Source organism: Theropithecus gelada, chromosome 10, assembly GCF_003255815.1.
Source record: "Theropithecus gelada isolate Dixy chromosome 10, Tgel_1.0, whole genome shotgun sequence".
Classification (NCBI taxonomy): domain Eukaryota; kingdom Metazoa; phylum Chordata; class Mammalia; order Primates; family Cercopithecidae; genus Theropithecus; species Theropithecus gelada.
In genome coordinates this window covers 74,892,581-74,911,669 of record NC_037678.1, presented here as the reverse complement: position 1 = coordinate 74,911,669, position 19,089 = coordinate 74,892,581, and the positions used below count along the sequence as shown (strand labels likewise).

The 19,089-nt window shown below is 41.4% G+C and overlaps 1 protein-coding gene across 2 annotated transcripts in view; it reads right to left on the bottom strand.

The window, feature by feature from the left end:
* The window catches only part of ATRN (attractin), a 180,028-nt gene that overhangs the window by 76,720 nt on the left and 84,219 nt on the right, over positions 1-19,089 (bottom strand). For both annotated transcript variants that reach the window (XM_025399043.1, XM_025399044.1), the window contains exons 11-16: positions 17,926-18,010; positions 10,546-10,766; positions 7,457-7,578; positions 6,398-6,536; positions 4,604-4,794; positions 714-933 (exon numbers count right to left, since the gene is read on the bottom strand). In XM_025399043.1, coding sequence (XP_025254828.1) covers positions 714-933; positions 4,604-4,794; positions 6,398-6,536; positions 7,457-7,578; positions 10,546-10,766; positions 17,926-18,010 — 978 coding nt within the window. The remainder of the gene's footprint in view (positions 1-713; positions 934-4,603; positions 4,795-6,397; positions 6,537-7,456; positions 7,579-10,545; positions 10,767-17,925; positions 18,011-19,089) is intronic.

The following is a 19,089-nucleotide window of genomic DNA, read 5'->3' as shown; positions in this document are numbered from 1 at the left end:
AATGGAGGCCAGCCTCCCAAAATAACCCACAGTTCCACCAACTGCTTGTGAGTTCCTCTGCAGGAGGAGGCGGCTCGTTTTGGGTTGTCTTCATGCCACAGCAGCTACCCCGGGCCTGCCTTTAGTTAGGCAAAATGTAGCCCAGAGAGACTGAAAGCTGGGAAGCAACTCTGAGTGTCTGTTCGCTCAGTACTCTCCCACAGCTCTCGCGCAGTTCTGGGTTGCCTCTGTCCTCGGTTACAGAACTGCTTTCATCACTTTTCTCCCTGTTGACACTACCTTTCTGAACACTGTCCCTGTAGTGACTTGCTTTACTAATCTTTTCCTTGTTTTTATTTCCCTTCTTTGTTTGTTCTTCCACTGCATTTCTCTGCCAACACCAGTATATTTGCCTTTCAGAGCAATTCTCAATACTTTTTCTGGTCAATAAACCTATCAATCTCATTGTTAATTAGAATATCAGTTTCTTTGAGTAGGTTATTATTACTTTGAATAGTTAGTTATTTTTGGTTTTCTTTATAATTAAAACTATTCAGGGTCCCAGAATATTTCCTTCTGCTTCTGAAATCTGGGTTATACTCTGCTTTGCATGCTTGAAATCAATACTTCATCTGTTTTCATCACTACTTCACACATCTCAGCAATTAACTATGCCTCCTATGGTTTCTCTCACATTAAACTCTGAATACCACCTAATTCACCCGTGAACTTACCAGGCCTTTCACAGACGCTACCATTGAGTGGGTTGATGCAGGTTGCAGCCTTCAGTCCCCGAGTACTGGGTTCTGATAAAATTCCACAGAATCCAGCATCACTGGGCTCAGATGGCATCCACTGTAGTAAACTATTTGTAAATGGGGACATATCTTCCCAGCACCAGTAGGACACATTGATCTTCCGAAGGCCGACCCATGGGGTTAAAGTGAGCTTGGACTAAAGGCAAAAGAGACACAAGTATGAATACAACTAACATTTTTTTTTTTTTTTTTAATTTTGGAGATGGAGTCTTGCCATGTTGCCCTGGCTGGTTTCAAACTCCTGAGCTCAAGCGATCCTCCCACCTCGGCCCCCCGAAGTGTTGAGATTACAGGCACGAGCCACCATGCCTGGCCTGAATATAACCAACATCTTGACCAAAACAAGCTTCTAGATAAAAACCACCAAGTTAAGTATACCCCATAGACATAGGAAAACCTCTCTATCCCTTGACTCAGCCATGGTAGATTAGGACAGATCATCACTTCAATATGGCCATTTTATAAAGGATAAAAATGTAGCTCAGAGAAGACAATATATCGTAAAATTCACAGAAATTATAGCAAAGCAGTATTTAAGTTCTGAAATACCTATATGAAGAGATGGCTATCCCCAAACATAAGTTGAGTATCCCTAAACTGAAATCCAAAACACTCCAAAATCTAAAACTTTTTGAGTGCCAACATGATGCTGAAGGAAAGTGTTCACTAGAGCATTTTGGATTTCCAGATTAGGGATGCTGAACTGGTTAGTATAATGCAAATATTCTAAAATTCGAAATGTTCCTCGTCCAAAGCATTTTAGATAAGGGATATTCAACTTACACCACATTTGCTTTATCCATTCATCCATCCTGGCACTGGATTTTATAGGGAATAACAGGACAGTGACACCTGGGATAGTCTGTCTTCTGCTCTCCTGAAATTTCCTTCTCATTGCAATTTTAAAAAAGTTTTAAAAATCAAAATAAAAAGTTTAGCCAAGAAATGGTGGCCGGGCGCGGTGGCTCACGCCTGTAATCCCAGCACTTTGGGAGGCTGAGGCGGGCGGATCACAAGGTCAGGAGATCGAGACCACGGTGAAACCTCGTCTCTACTAAAAATACAAAAAATTAGCCGGGCGCGGTTGTGGGCGCCTGTAGTCCCAGCTACTCGGGAGGCTGAGGCAGGAGAATGGCGGGAACCCGGGAGGCGGAGCTTGCAGTGAGCTGAGATCCGGCCACTGCACTCCAGCCTGGGCGACAGAGCGAGACTCCGTCTCAAAAAAAAAAAAAAGAAATGGTAAGTATTCCTAATTTTGGTAGTTATAAAACAAAAGATATACTGTATTTCCCTCCCTTTGTTTTCTTTTGAGACAGGGTCTCGCTCTGTTGCCCATGCTGGAGTGCAGTGACATGATCATGGCTCACTGCAGCCTCAAATCCCTGGGCTCAAGCAACCCTCTTGCCTCAGCCTCCCAAGTAGCTGGAACTACAAGTATGTGCCGCCACCATGCCAGGCTAATTTTTTAAAAAAAACTTTTTGTAGAGACGGGGCCTCCCTATGTTGCTCAGGCTAGTCTTGAACTTCTGGGCTCAAGCAATTCTCCCTCACTGGCCTCCCAAAGTGCTGGGATTACAGGCATAAGCCACCATACCCGGCCTATTTCCATTTTTGAGAGGAAAAAATACACATGCCTACTAAAAGACCTAAAAAATAAATAGATCCAAAAGAAAGAAAGAAAGTTAAAAATACTTTTTAAAGGCCCTTCAAGAATTTCTTTGCCTTCATGATAAAACTCAGATCCATTACTATAGTAGCCACAGCCTCGCAGGGTCTGGCCTTGGTTCCTTCTTGAAGCTCAACTATAAAAATCCCCTCCCATCCAGCCTGCAGTCAACCATGCAAACTTACCTGCAGCTCACTCAAAGAGCCATTCCCTTAATCATCTCCCTCTACATCTCACACATGGGGGTACTAATTAATACACAGGAAGCCCTTCCCTCTTCGACATCCTAATTCACTCCTTTTCACCTTCAGGGGTCACCTCCTTCCAGCTTTCTACCAACCAGTCTCTGTCCTAAAGGCTAGGCTGGGTGCCCTTTCTTGTTTTTCCATAAAAATCTGGGCTCTACCAACTGGGCTACATCTAGAGGTATAGCTGTGGAAGGTCATTACACTTCAGTTGTCTCTCATCTGTCAGTCTTATCATTAAGACTGTGAATTTCTGTTCATAAACATGGCCACAGCAGATTAGAATACCTAGAAACGTTTAGAGTTAGAAAACCTAAGGAAGAGAGAAAGGGTACCAGAAGTATATCTGTGGCCACCTGGTTGAACCCTTTTAACTTCTGTGGACTTGAGAGTCATTGTTAGAGATGCCAGGGTAATCAACAAAGCTGGGAGCCATCCATTTTCTGAGGGAACGAATGACTATGGGAAAGGTCAGCTACCAGCCAAAGATGGAATGCTGGAAGAGACCCACATTTGGACATGGGAAGAGAAACAACAGAGACAGTTGCCAATGGAGATTCTGAAATCTGAAAAAGCTATCAAAATATTATGAAATGCCAAATGTGGTCACAGTAGCCTGAGGTAAACACACTAAGAATATGTCGCCAATGTTTGAGTGTCTATACCCTATCTAAGTTGCACTGAAAAAAGGGACTAATTGGAGAAAAGTAAATACAGGGCACCTCCCACCAGTCTCAGAATGGCCCTATAGGTGGTACACAGAGGCCACATGCAGCCAAGACCCAGGCCACATTTCCATACCTTCACATGAAGAAGGCTGTACCCAAAGAAGCGTTGCCCTCAACTCCTCCCTGCTTGATAAGAACATTTCCACTAAATGTTTCTGTACCACAGCTGAAACTGCTGAAAGAACTTTGTTTTATGAGTCTACTTAACTGAGGGTAGCATCACAATTTATGACTCTGGACTAAAAATGACAAAATGTGATCATGCAATATTGACTATAAGCCCCCTGAGAGCACTGGGTGGACAGGCAGAGAACTGAGCCTTTCTGGGCTTAGAAACTCTTGACAAAAAGGTACTCTCTTCTTTTGAGATGGTTGGGCTGTGAAAGACCCAAGCAGATGTACATTTCTTTTGTTTTGTTTTGTTTTTTTGTTTTGAGATGGAGTATCGCTCTGTCGCCCAGGCTGGAGTGCAGTGGCGCGATCTTGGCTCACTGCAACCTCCACCTCCTGGGTTCAAGCAATTCTCCTGCCTCGGCCTCCTGAGTAGGTGGGACCACAGGCGCACGCCACCATGCCTGGCTGATTTTTGTATTTTTACTAGAGACGGAGTTTTACCATATTGGTCAGGCTGGTCTCGAACTCCTGACCTCAGGTGATCCACCCGTCTCAGCCTCCCAAAGTGCTGGGATTACAGGAGTAAACCACCGCGTCCAGCTGAGATGTACATTTCTTAATGGTAATTATACAGTATTATGCACTATTATAATACCTTAACTTCAAGGAACTCAGGTGATTTAATCCAACCTAGCTAATTATCAGTGACTGAGAATCTCCTTCTCCCCTAGCAGAACCCAGAGGTAAAACAGATATGAAATCACCTACTGATGTCACCAGAGTATGTACACATATACATGTTGCAATTCATCCCCCACATAATTATTCATAGATCTTATATATACAAAGTATTAAAAATTTTAAGATAAACAAGGCATATGAGGAAGTGACTCTGACAGCACAAACCCACAGTCCCTCAGGCTGCATTTACCAGCACTCCCCCTCTTGCCAAGCACATCACACATATCCACAGCCTTCCACATGCAAATTGCAGTCATGGCCTTGATAGAAAGGTGGATACCAGAAATTTAAGTTTTGAGGATTTTAACTCACCATGCTCTGAGATGACTGCATTATTCGCAGCTGCTTAAGGACAAATTCTACCTTCTTCTGGGTTGTAAGAGAAGCCAAAACGGCATTGTGGTTCCTACAGAACAATTTAGCATTGTCATAATTCTCCTTGGCAGTAGTAATTTTCAAACATGAGTTTCCAACCAAATGCCAGCCAATGCCACAGATATTTTCTTTCATTAAGGGGAAAAGAGAAAAAAAAGAGTTTTAGAAATCAGACAAAACTACTATATTATTAGTTCAAATTACTGAATAGCGAAATGGGTTTCTAATTTAAATTCTAGGCACTTCATTAGGATGTGGGAGCCTCTGACACATTATTAAGGGCCAAATGCAGAATACAATAATTTAAAAATGTTTACTAGTGATATCTCCCGGATCCTAAAAAGCATATTCTGAAGTCACTTCTCCTATGTCTTAGAGGAAAACACCAGTTTGGTGCCAATATTAGATTGGTACACTTCCTTCTGAAGAACAATTAGAAAGAAAACTAAAATTCTAAGTGAAGAGCAGACAAATGAATATGCATATTGGACGGCTGGGGTAAAAACTGCAAGAATGGAAACGAATCAAGGAATTAACAAATCTATAGTCTCCAAAAGCTGCACTATATTTTCATATTATCAGGTGGAAGGTACAATCAAGTATACACAGCATCCCAAAAGCAAGATGAGAAGGTCCTTCTTGGGAAACAACCCAAGTGATATGGCTATAGCATACAAGGCAAGCTTGTAATCTGCTACCTGTGATCATCCTGAACCCACACAAGGTACTGCACAGAAGCTATGAATGCTTCTTGGAAGACAATGAAAGAACAAAGTAACTTCACCAGAACCAAAGTACTCTGGAGACATCAACAATGTTCATTAACAGTAACAGTCACTGAGATAAAAGAAAGGTACCATGGGAAAGAGATCATTTAAGAACAGACAAAGACTTGCTCCTCACAGTGTAGCAGTCGATCAGATAAAATGCACACTCCAGGTCCCACCCCACATTTGCACCAGAATATGCCTTTCGCAAAATTCCCAGGTCTTTTGCTGTACCTTAAAATTTGGGACACACTGAGATAAAGAAAAGAATCCCACTCTGCAAGCTGAATCAAAAATTTCCAAGGGACATTCAAAAAGGGCCTGGTCCAAACCAACTTCCCTGAACAAGCTCAGACGTTATGCAGAGCCAAGGAAGTTCCCCTTCCTGGATCATCCTGGTTGAACAAATATATCACAGTGGTTGAATCATGGCTGGCTGGTCTCAGGCCCTGAATTCATCATCCTGAACCTCAGAAGTAGCATATATTGAGGTTTTCAGGGCTGGAGATCACCCATAAAAGTGCTGCTGACAGAAATATCCATCCTCTCCTTCTCAGAGAAGGCCCATTAGCACGTGCCGACAAATAAATCCCAGTGGTTAACAAGAAGTACTCTCCCTAAAGTGCTCAGCAGACTGGCTGCTGAGACGTCGTGTTCTAGTCCCAGGTTATTGAAGGTGGATGGGAAAGAGACAAGGAGCAGGCTCAGTGATACAGAACCAAGCTGTTACTCAATTCTCCAGAGCAGTGAAGGGCATTTCACTTTATTTCAAAGGACAGTAGGAGGAAATACTTAAGAACCGTATTTTAGTTAAAAACAAAATACCTCATAATACTGGTGTGGGGGATGAATGGACAGAATTAGCTTTTCCCCTCTGCTAGGTTCAAGCTAGGCTGCGCAGTGTTGGGTGAAATGGGGTGAAGTCTTGGACCCACACACACCAAGATGACCCTGCAAGGCCTACCGGGCAGGGCAATGCACTCCTGATTCCGGGGCTCCCACTGGCAATTCTGGTCCAGGGCACAGCTCCTGCAGCTGGTCTTCTTGTTACAGTAGTACATGGGGTTATCCTTGGGGCAATTCTCATACCTAAAAATGGAGATCTAGAACACAGTGGACAAAAGCTTTTCTCCTGTATCCACAGAGAGAACTTATGGTGAGGACCAACAGGACACTGTTGACAATAAAATCTAATTGAGGAAGCAAACTGCAAATAAATAGATAGATAGATAGATAGATAGATAGATAGATAGATAGATAGATAGATAGATAGATAGATAGATAGATAGATAGACAGACAGACAAAGTTGCAGTAGCTCTGCAGTGGGAACACTACAATGTAATGTTCTACTCAAGGACATGCTTTTAACTGGCAAGGAAGCAGCCCACTCTTTTAAACACCATGCCTCAACCTGCTCATCTGTAAAATGGGAATGTTGAACTTGCTGCTTTTCAAATGCTCACTTCAAAAGTCTGAAAGTTTTCTATTTTATGAACTGCATGAGACTGACAAAAGTCTTATAAGCTGTCAAAAACTATAAAAGCCTGGGTCATCTTATAACTTAAATTTAAAAATCTATATATGATGAGCAGTGAGATTATGCCAAACCAAGATATAAAACAAGGAGATTTTGCAAAGTCTGTCATTTCCACAGTTCAATATGGGCCACTATACACCTGACTCACTCTCAGTCTCAAACCCTAACTTGCTATCAAAACCTGGCACTGGTAAAGTGAGGTGACTATTAGATGCCTCAAACTAAGGATCCAGTGCTTAGTCACGGCCATGCCCACGGACAACAGTCCTACCTTCTTCTAAAACACAACAAATTCCCGGGGCTAGTAGGACCCTTGGAATATAAAGAACATCTCTTCCTGAAGCAAAATCTCAGGGATAATAAAATCCAAATAGAAACCCATTTGAAAAGTAACTCTGGGCCATTATTTATATCATATACACTATAAAAGCTAAACCTATGACAAATTAGGATTTTTCTGAAATCTTTGAGAAACAGCCTCTGACCTGGCCTTCCGTGCAGCTGTGGTTCCTGGGGACACAATGGTCATTGCACCAGTGGCAGTCATTGGTGTTGGCTGTGCAGCTGTAACAATCCGTGTGCTGGTCACATCTGTCATGGTCAAGAGCTACAAAGAAAAGAAAATCTCATCAACTGGGACAACTTCAGTTGAGCACAATCTGAGACTGAAGTTAAAAAAAATCGTAACAATGATTAAGAAGTAAAATGAAGAATGAAACTGGCAGGAAAACATATTTGGTATGTTCTGGTTAAAATAATATTTAGAGATAGACAATCTAAAGAAACGCTGCTTTGTACCCCAAAGAAAGAAGTACACAGAAAGTGAAAACAAGGATAGGTTAATTTAACTACTATAAGATATAATGAAAGTAAATTCTGGCTCTTTGAATACTTTTCTTTCCAAGAAAAAAAAATCAACTAGTAATAGAACGAACATCAAAGAAGCCCAGGAGCCAAAATATTGTAGGAGATCAAGTCATTCCTCCTAGTTATAAATGCAAGGCTAATTTGGGCACAGGAAGTAGGCAGCACCACAGAACTGTGCAGGAGGCATTAGGCTGAGCTGCATTTTGTACGTACATGTAAATTCAAGAGTGCAAGTTTGAGAACTTCTGGGCTACTACAGACCTGCTGCATCTCCTGTTGACTCTAGAAAAGAGAAGCTGCACGGCTGGGCGCAATGGCTCATGCTTGTAATCCCAGCACTTTGGGAGGCCAAGGCGGGCGGATCACGAGGTCAGGAATTCAAGACCAGCCTGGCCAACATGGTGAAATCCTGTCTCTACTAAAAATAGACAAATTAGCTGGGCATAGTGGTGCGTTCTTATAATCCCAGCTACTCAGGAGGCTGAGGTAGGAGAATTGCTTGAATCAGGACCTGGGAGGCAGAGGTTGCAGTGAGCTGAAATTGCGCCACTGCACTCCAGCCTGGGCTACAGAGTGAGACTCTGTCCTCCCCGCCCAAAAAAAAAAAAGAGAAGCTGCACAACCATGTTGTCTCATCTGTTCAACCATCTCATGTACAATGCAGTACAGTGAAGCGATATATTAAAAAGTTCTTTTTTATTTTGTTTTTATTTATTTATTTTTTGAGACGGAATCTCAAAAACTCCGCACATGGGGGAATTCACAAACAAGAAAAGCAGGTCCCACCCTCACAAGGACCCCAGCAGTCAGCTCCTTAGGCTGCTCTTGCTGTCCTGGTCATTATCCCAAGGATTGGGATCACCCAGAAAGTGGCCTGAAACAGGGAACTGAAGTCTCAGATGAGATGACAGCAAATAGGTTGATATGAACACCTAAGGTAATTCAACACTATTTCCTATAAACATGCACATGTAATTTGAACTTTTAAAATTTCGTTTAAAAATGAACTATTTCACTGATTTTATCCCTTTCAAGAGACGAACTAACCCTGCTAAGTTCTGGTAATCTTGGTTCTCCAGCACCCGCCAGCCCACCAATGAACCTGGGTGAGTTGCCTGGGTGGCCTGTTTTTTTTTTTTTTTTTTGAGACAGAATCGCATTCTGTCACCCAGGCTGGAGTGCAGTGGCATAATCATGCCTCACTGCAGCCTCAACATCCTGGGCTCAAGCGTTCTCGCCTCAGCCATCCTAGTAGCTGGGACTACAGGCGTGCACCACCAGGCCCACATCTGGCTAATTTTTGTGTTTTTGGTAGAGACAGGGTCTCACTATGTTGCCCAGGCTAGTCTTGAACTCCTGGGCTCAAGCAATCCCTGTGCCTCAGCCTCCCAAAGTGCTGGGATTACAGGCGTGAGCCCCTGTGGCCAGCCCAGGGTGTTCTTACTGAGAATTTATGTTCGTGAAAGTTTAACTTGGAGCAGCATTCCAGGAATGAAAGCTGCTTCTACCCATCATAACTCTCAAGTTAACTGCAACACCAATCCTACTAGTAAGAAATTCAGCCAACATACTTTAATTGATGTAAATAAATATCTTGTAGAGACAACATTCTTCCTTTTAAAGAACTTTCTGGCCATGCACAGTAGCTCATGCCTGTAATCCCAACACTTTGGGAGGCTGAGGGGGGCAGATCACTTGAGGTCAGGAGTTCCAGACCAGCCTGGCCAACATGGTAAAACCCTGTCTCTACTAAAAATACAAAAACTAGCCGGGCATGGTGGCAGGTGACTGTAATCCCAGCTACTTGAGTATTACAGGCTGAGGCATGAGAATCACTTGAACCTGGGAGGTGGAGGTTGTAGTGAGCTGAGATCGTGCTGCTGTACTCCAGCCTGAGCGACAGAGACTCCGTCTCAAAAAATAAATAAATAAAAATAAAATAAAAAAGAATTTTTAAATATATCGCTTCACTGTACTGCATTGTGCTCTATGTCACAGCAATACAGGACAAGCAGCAAAGCAGGTAGAAGGAAGAAAACAGCTTGGAAAACATGAGGGGAGGTTCTAGAAGCAGGGATCATTGCCCATCCTCAGTAACTGTCTGTCTTGATATCACTGTTGTATCCAACTAGAGAAGCCAGACAAAAATACTTTGCAAGGACAGCAGCTCTCCCTCTCTCCACCAAAATAATTTACTTCAACATGGCTTTTCCGGGCTGACTCTCCTAATTTCATCCTTAATGTTAGATCTGCATCCAATATGGTAGCCAGTAACCACAAATGTATTTTAAATTAAAATTAAATTAACATTTCAAGTATTTGATAGCCCACGTGGCTAGTGGCTACCATATCGGGACAGTCCAGACACAGAACATTTCCGTCATCAAAAATAAAGTTCTACTGGATGGCACTGCCTCAGAGCAACCACAGCCAGGATCTGGGGTCAGTATGCAAAGTCTACGCAATGCCAAGAAGGTTATGTCTCTATCACCCGCAGACAGCCTCTATGAGCCACATGGCATGTCCCCATTCGAGATGTTTACAAACCAATTTTCAAATATCCAAAAACACTTTCTACAAGTTATTACTGAATAATCTTGGATAATAAGGTGAACATAAAAAGTATACATATGCTAAGTTCCTTCACAATTCAGATAAAATGAGGTCTCAAATTCATTAAAATCTACGCAGGGAAAAAGAAACATACTTCTTTTGGAAAAACATTCTGATTTTAACTTTTCTTCTTGTTCATCAGTTGCCAGCGCCCACGAGATACACTGAGATGACCCTGTGTCCCACACACACCGGATACCAGGTCCTGCTGCTAAACAAGCGGCTTCACTCCGATGCCCATCACACTGTTCCGAGGTGAATACCAGGATGTCACTGAGAAGGAGACTATTGAAACCACCGAACACATACATGGTGCTAAGAGGAAAAAGGGAGAGAATAAATTTACCAGAGACTTAGATAACAATTGCATGCTATACTTTTTTTTTTTTTTTTTTTTTGGAGACAGGGTCTTACTCTGTTGCCTAGGCTGGTCTCAAACTCCTGGGCTCAAGAGATCCTCTCGCCTCAGCCTCCTGAGTAGCTGGGACTACAGGCACACGCCACCACATCCAGCTACCATGATACACTTTTTACAGACAATCTTCAAACAAATCTTACATATCATAAGTCTTCTAAGAAACTATTTTTCAAGGTCTTAAAAAATATTCTTGTTCCCTTCCTTTCCAAATTCATCCTTTCATCCTGGCCTATAACCACCCAGAATAGTTCCAATAAGCTGCCTCCTCATCATAGCTACTGTATTAAAAAGTTCTCATGATAGCCTGGTGACTTTTAACCATGAGTCACTGGAAAATTTCAGTGTCAGGATATGCTCACATCTTTTAACACTAAACAGCAATTCTATATCTTCATTTTTTAAATATTAAAAATAAAAATGTACAAATTTAAAGCACAGGTAAAAGCCTCTGTAATTAAAGTTGTATACTGGTACAATTAAAGTTGCGTACTGGTACATGGATATGAGCCCAATCATAAACAGATAAAAGCACACATGTACATTTAGTAGACAGTAAAAGCGGCATCTTACATTAGTGGGAAAAGGTGGTCTTTTTAGTAAATGGTATCAAGATAACTAAACATATGGAAAAAAATAAAATTGAATCTATTTCTCTATATTCCAGGATAAATTCCACACCTTCTGAAAAAAACAAAACACACAAGTACTAGAATAATGGGTGTATTTCTCTATAACCTGAGAGTGGAAAAAAAAAAAAAAGACTTAAAATCCAGAAGGTAGGGGAAAAAAGATTGAAAAATCTGGTTATATGAATTAAAAAGACGTTTTACATGGAAATAATGCTATAAGCAAAGTAAAATAACAAATGATATGCTATGAAAAAAAGATTTACAAGTTATGTTATAGGAAAAGGACTATCCCTAACATAGAGGGGGGCTTCAGCCAGTTTGCAGAGAAAAAATGCAAATGATCTTAAACATATGAGGAGATGCTCTAATTTCAGTGCAAGAAAAATGCAAATTAAAACTATACTGAGGTAGCATTTCTCACCTGTAAGACTAGCAAAACAAAAACAGCACAAACAATTTACAATATATGGATTGGTGAGACTATGGGGCAACAGTCACTCTCACACACTACTGCTGGGCATGTAAAATGGTGCAGTACAGAGAGATTTGGCAAGCTCTAACAAAACTTTGCATTTACTTTTTGAATCTGAAATCACATTTCTAGAAGTCTATCACAAAGACAGAACAGTAAAAATACAAGAAGAAGTACATGAAGCTATTCAGTACAGCACTAACCACTTATGCCAGAGGGCACATTTTTTTTGTGAAAAATCAGACCTCGGGGATGACCTTGAGCAGTAGGATATAAATAACTCCCACAAGCTTAGCTTTCCAATAATGGAACACTAGGCATAAATGGGTTAATGATAATAGCAAAAGACTCAAATAGCCCCAAATGTCCATCAATTGGGGATGTGACAAACTATAATACATCCACATAATGAAATATTAGGCAGATGTAAAAGGAATGAGGAAAATTTCTACATACTTCTACGGAGTGAGCTCCAGTACATACTGTTATGTGGGGGGAAAATGGAATGCAGAGAAAAGTATTTAAACAATGTAGCCATTTATCTACTGAGGGAACAAGAAGGTCAAACACACAAACATGCAGACATAATTCATTTTCCTTTTAAAAAGGGACACTACAGTTTCTCTTTAACCTGCCTTCTTAAAAAACCTAGAAACAACAGCCAACCCAGTAGCAATGAATATAACTAGTGCTTAGATTGCGCGTATCTAAAAACCATTCTTTCTCCCTCCTGTCACCCCTTAAATACTAGAACTTTTTAGCGAAAAACCTAATTTCATGTCTGGATGAAGAAATGTTCACAATGAGTCCAGCAGATCTTGTTATATTGGAAAGAAAAGAAGACTAGGGTAGTATCAGATAAACTCAAAAGCTAATGTAAAGATGCCCTCATCGGCTAAAGATGGAAAATGTTTGAAATTTAATAAAAACACAAACTACAATAGATTAAAACACATGAAATATTTTTAAATCCATGAGTTCATAATGATACACATCTCTCATCCCTGAAAAAAAAAAAAAACAAAACCTAATTTGTCATCTTTGGACAATGCTAAGAAATCAGTACATTATTTTGAAAATTGGTAAACAAAGGGAAAGAAACCTATGAAGTGATCTTGCCAAAATACTGAAGAGAATCTGATCAAGTTAATTTGCAGCAATTTTAGGAGAGAGAACAATATGTTATATGAAAGCCCAGAATACAACAATCAAAATCTGGACTATGGGAAACTCTACAAGACAAACAACCCAGTCTCTTTAACAAGTAAGGGGGAAAATGATGGATGGGGTCCCTACAGATTAAGAGAAACTACAGAGACATTTTAACCAATTGTAACATATGGATCTCATTTGGATTCTGAGTTGAATGAACTAAACTTAAAAAAAAATTGAGACAATTAGGAGATGTAAACACTGAATGGACACTGAGAGATATTAAAGAACAACTTTTTTCTTTTTTTTTTTCGAGTTGGAGTCTTGCTCTGTTACCCAGGCTGGAGTGCAATGGCACCATCATAGCTCAGTGCAACCTCAAATTCGTGGGCTCAAGTAATCCTCCCACCTCAACCTCCTGAGTAGTTGGGACAACAGGCGCGCACCACCATGCCCAGCTAATTTTTGTATTTCTAGTAGAAATGAGGTGTGGCTGTGCTGCCCAGGCTGGTGTTGAACTCCTGGACTCAAGCAATCCTCCTGCCTTGGCCTCCCAAAGTGCTGGGATTACAGGCGTCAGCCACCACCCCTGGCTTAAAGAATTAACTTTAAAAGTGTGATAACTGTATAGGGGCTGTGTTTTTAAAATTAAGTCTTCATCTTTAAAAGACAGCCAATCCTCATTATAGTCACGTGGTGCTGGATAATGGTGTTTTCATCAATGATGGATGGCATGTACAATGGCTGTCATCTAGTAAGCTAAGGTTAATTTATTATTGAAGAAAACAATTTTTAAATAAATTTAGTGTAGTCTAAGTGTACAGTGTTTACAAAGTATACAGTAGTGTTGAGTCCACTCACTCACGGACCTCCCCAGAACAACTTCCAGTCCTGCATGCTCCCTCCCTTACAGGCCATGGTAAGTGGCCTGTACAGGTGTACATTTTTTTATCTTTCATATTGCATTTTTACTGTACTTCTCTACATTTAGATATGCTTGGACACACAAATACTTACCACTGCATTACAATGACCTACAGTATTCAGTATAGTAACATGCTGCACAGGCTTGTAGCTAGGAGCAACAAGCCATACCATATAGCCTAGATGTGTAGCCTAGGTTTATGTAAGTACACTCTGTGATGCTGGCACAATGATGAAATTGCCTACGGATGCATTTCTCAGAACGTATCCCTAACATTCAGCGACGCATGACCATTATCTGCAGATTGTAGATTCCATATTTGCAAATTCACCTACTTACAAAATTTATTTCTAACTCCAAAATCAACACTTGCAGTAGTTTCACGGTCATTTACCAGCATGTGTGTGCAAAGAATGGCAAAAAATTGGACTTGACACACATGCATATTCCCGGCTAAGGTCAAACAAGGAGATGCTCTCCCTTCTTGTTTCAACTCTCACACTACAAACAAGTGTCCCTTCCATGATCTATCTAGTGCCATATTTTATGTATTTTTGTACCTTGTGTTAGTGCTTTCACTGTTGAAAATGGCCCCCTATGCAGTGCTGAAGTGCTGTCTAGTGTTCCTAAGTGTAAGAAGGCTGTGATGAGCCTTACTGAGAAAGTACATGTGTTACATAAGCTTTGTTCAGGCATGAGTTAAAGTGCTGTTGGCTGTGAGCTCAATGTTAATAAATCAAGAATATATATTAAATAAGATGTTTTTAAATAGAAACACACAAAAAAGAAAGTTACGTATGCTGACTGGTTGATGAAAATGTCGTCATCAGAGGCTTACAGAAACATAACCCTGTATTTCCCTAGCAGAAATAATTCAATATTCAAGAATTCAGTGTGTATAGTTACTTTATAGAGTTGTGAATAATGAAAATAAATTGCAATCTGAAATATATATTTTTTGAGTTAGGGTCTCACTCTGTCACCCAGGCTGGAGTGCAGTGGCGCCATCACAGCTCACTGCAGCCTCAAACTCCTGGGCTCAAGCGATCCTCTGGCCTTGGCCTCCCAAACTGCTGGGATAACAGGCTCGCGGCATGATCTCGGCTCACTGCAAGCTTCGCCTCCTGGGTTCACACCATTCTCCTGCCTCAGATTCCCGAGAAGCTGGGACTAGCTGCCACCACGCCCGGCTAATTTTTTTGTATTTTTAGTAGAGACGGGGTTTCATCGTGTTAGCCAGGATGGTCTCAATCTCCTGACCTCATGATCCGCCCGTCTCGGCCTCCCAAAGTGCCGGGATTACAAGCTTGAGCCACCGTGCCTGCCAGGTTTCATTTTTAACCTTGCTATCGGCTTACTCAGTACCACATTAAGCAGGCTAGATTCAACTAGTTAATTTGTTGCTTAAACCAAATAAGCAACCTCCTTTTCCCAGTACAGTTGGTGTTCTCAGCAACTGTGAATCCATCTGGTTGCACAGGGGCTCTGCAAAGTTAGGGAGAGTCCCTCAGAGACACATGGAGCAGGCAACTGAGAGGCACAGTTGCATCTCCTGCCACCCTAGTGCGTCACAGCTATCTCTCCTCCTCCTTCCTGCCTCCCTCAAAACCTCAATGACAACTAAGGAAGGCACAGCTCACTCAATGCTGTTGACTCACTTAAAGCATGAAGAAATGATGTGAATCAAAGTTTCTTTTTCAGTAAATTATTTCATAAAATTAAACCAAAACTATGGCCTTTTAGTAGCTGGCCTCCCTCAGGGTCCCCTGCCACCTACCCAATCGTATCTTAACACACAGATACTTACATATCAGGGTTCAAACATACCACTGGAATCACATTAAAAAAAAAATTACAACTCAGGCAAGGTATTCCCAATTTTGACTCATGGTTAAATTATATTTTATGGTAAAGTCTCAACTTACTCTGAGTTTGAATAAAACCTAAGAATGTTTTATAAAAGATTCATTTGTTTGCTAGTTATTACTGTACTAATACCTGCAATTTAGCAAATGTCTATTACGTGCCAAATCCTGTGCTAGGAGAACTAGGAACACAAACGAAGACAGTTGAGGCCAGGCTCCCGCAGGCATAATGACAAAATGGTCCCACTGCATTCCAGATGAAAATCTCAAGAGGCACTTGCTAGAAAGGTTTAAGGGTCTTCTGTACTGAGGAAATCCCAGATTATGATTTATAATAACACATCAAATTAGCAAGGTGGCCAGAAATCCTTCCATTTTAGTCTCTGTCAAATGTTCTCACAGTAAAACCATACACATTGCTAAAAAACTAAATAATTACCTTATAAAAGATAGCACCTTTTCCTAGTAGCTAGTTCCTAAATTGTGTCAACTATTCCTTCACAACATCTCCAAAATATGTCACTTTCTCACCTTTCCTTTTTTTTTTTTTTTGAGACAGTCTTGCTCTCACGGAGGCTGGAATGCAGTGGCATAATCTCAGCTCACTGCAATCTCCACCTCCTGGGTTCAAGTGATTCTCCTGCCTCAGCCTCCCTAGTAGTTGGGACTACAGGCGCCTGCCACCACACCTGGCTAATTTTTTTGTATTTTTAGTAGAGACAGGGGTTTTGCCATGCTGTTGCTAGGGTGGTCTTGAACTCCTGGGCTCCAGTGATCTGCCCTCCTTGGCCTCCCAAAGTGCTGGGATTACAGGCATGAGCCACCGTGCCTGGCCTCTCATCTTTCCTAATCTAAGTTAAATTACCTTCCTCATCCGTCTTTCATCATTACAACAGAAATTTCAAAAGCCAAAGGAATTCTAACATGATACAGGCATTCTAACACTTAAACATCCTTAGGATTTATATGGCTTAGAATTTTAAAAGGGAAAGCAAACAGCAGTAATAACAGCAGAAACTGAATGAGAAAAATTAATAACATGATTAGGCTGTTTAACTTCTTAAAAATCTCTAAAGCACACTGTAAGGAGCAAGTAGAGTGGCCACTCTGAATCTCCCTTATTTGACTGAGACTTCTCCAAGGGCCGATTTTTTTAAGAGCTCTGGTAGTTTGGGCCAGGCATTTTTGAGCAATACAATGCAATGAACTGCAGACTTCTGATTATCCAGAGCTTACAGACTTGATCTATATTAAGCTTCACAATCTCCCCACCTCTGTTCTCCTATCTTATCCCCCATCTGAAGTGCCCTCTCTCCCCTTTTCCAAACTCCTTACAATTCAGATACAACTATTAGAAACTTGAGTACCACAAATGATAACAAAGGACATAAGACAAGGACATGCACGTAACTTTTGTTGCCCAGGCACTCAGACCACACCAAAAAGCGTGCTCTTGCGTGCTAACAAAACCAGATCAACAAACATGGCATTCAACGTAATTCACCTCCACATCAAATATTTTAAACATCAATCAGAATATTTATACCCACATAATCCTGTAAAAAAACTACTGGGATGAGGGAATCTTGTGAATAATATGTTAAGTCCAATTCCACTTTACTTCATTTTCTCTTTTCTTTTTTTTTTTTTGAGATGTAGTCTTGCCCTGTTGCCAGGCTAGAGTGCTGTGGTGTGATCTCGTCTCACTGGAACCTCTGACTCCCTGGTTCAAGCGATTCTTCTGCCTCAGGATTCCTGGTTCAAGTGATCTCCTGCCTCAGCCTCCCAAGTGGGGGGGATTACAGACACGTACTACCAAGCCCAGCTAATTTTTGTATTTTTAGTAAAGATGGGGTTTAACCATGTTGGCCAGGACGGTCTCGATCTCCTGATCTCGTATTCCTACTCGCCTCGGCCTCCCAAAGTGTTGGAATTACAGGCGTGAGCCACTGTGCCCTGCCCTTTATTTTCATTTTAAACACAAAAGAAAAGGAGCAATACTTCTCCAAGTACCTGTTGTGTAAGACTGCTGAATGGCCAAATCTGTTGACATCATGGTGGAGATCAGGTCTGGGAAGCACTGACCAGCGGTCACAGGCTAGGAGAAAGAAAAATATATTTTAAAAGGGACTACCATTTCTAATCAATAGGACCTGACATTTTCTTTGGGAAGAATACTACAACAAAGAGAACCTCATAAAACATGCCTCTCAATTTTCTCAGTTACATCATTTCTGGGTTAAAATGCAGCAGCAGCAGAGCAACGAGGCATGGAAGAAAGGCGGGATCACACCGCAATTCTGACTAGCAAACGCACCCAAAACCCATGACATATGGATCACTCACCCGATTGCCTATCAGTTTGATCCACTAGAATGTTGTTGTTGTTTATTTTTTATTTATTTATTTTTTTAGACAGAGTCTTGCTCTGTTGCCCAGGCTGGAATGCAGTTGTGTGATCTCGGCTCACTGCAAGCTCCACCTCCCAGGTTCACGCCATTCTCCTGCCTCAGCCTCCCAAATAGCTGGGACTACAGGTGCCTGCCACCATGCCTGGCAAATTTTTTGTATTTTTAGTAGAGACGGGGTTTCACCGTGTTAGCCAGGATGGTCTCAATCTCCCGACCTCGTGATCTGCCCACCTTGGCCTCCCAAAGTGCTGGGATTACAGACGTGAGCCACCACGCCCGGCCAAGAATGTTTTTTAAAGCAAGCAAACTTTACATTCTACAAAGCTTGTATCAGCAAAACATATGGGTTTCATAACTATTTTCCACTCTTTTCTATATTGATTTGCCCAAATTTAGTAAATAAAATGGAAAAATACAGGTGGAAAACGAAATTTCAAAAAATTTAAATGTTATCTAATTTTTAATAGTCCTTTCCTAGATGCCCTAGATTGATTAATTTTCCTCTGTTGTGACCCATACTAGCAACATCTCTTCTGGATCTAATACCAACTGGTGCTGCTATACCATGCCAACCTCACACTCAGTGTCTCACTCTCTGAGCCCTAAATATGTGCCGGTCTTTTCTATCTCTGTGTCTCTGCAAAGTGGGTTTCCTCTGACCGGCGAGTGCTGCCTAACTTCACCTACTTGACACCTAGTGTCCCCAAGGATCCAGAGGGGATGGCCCCTCTTCAAGAAAGTGTTCCCTGTTTATCATCACTCTTAC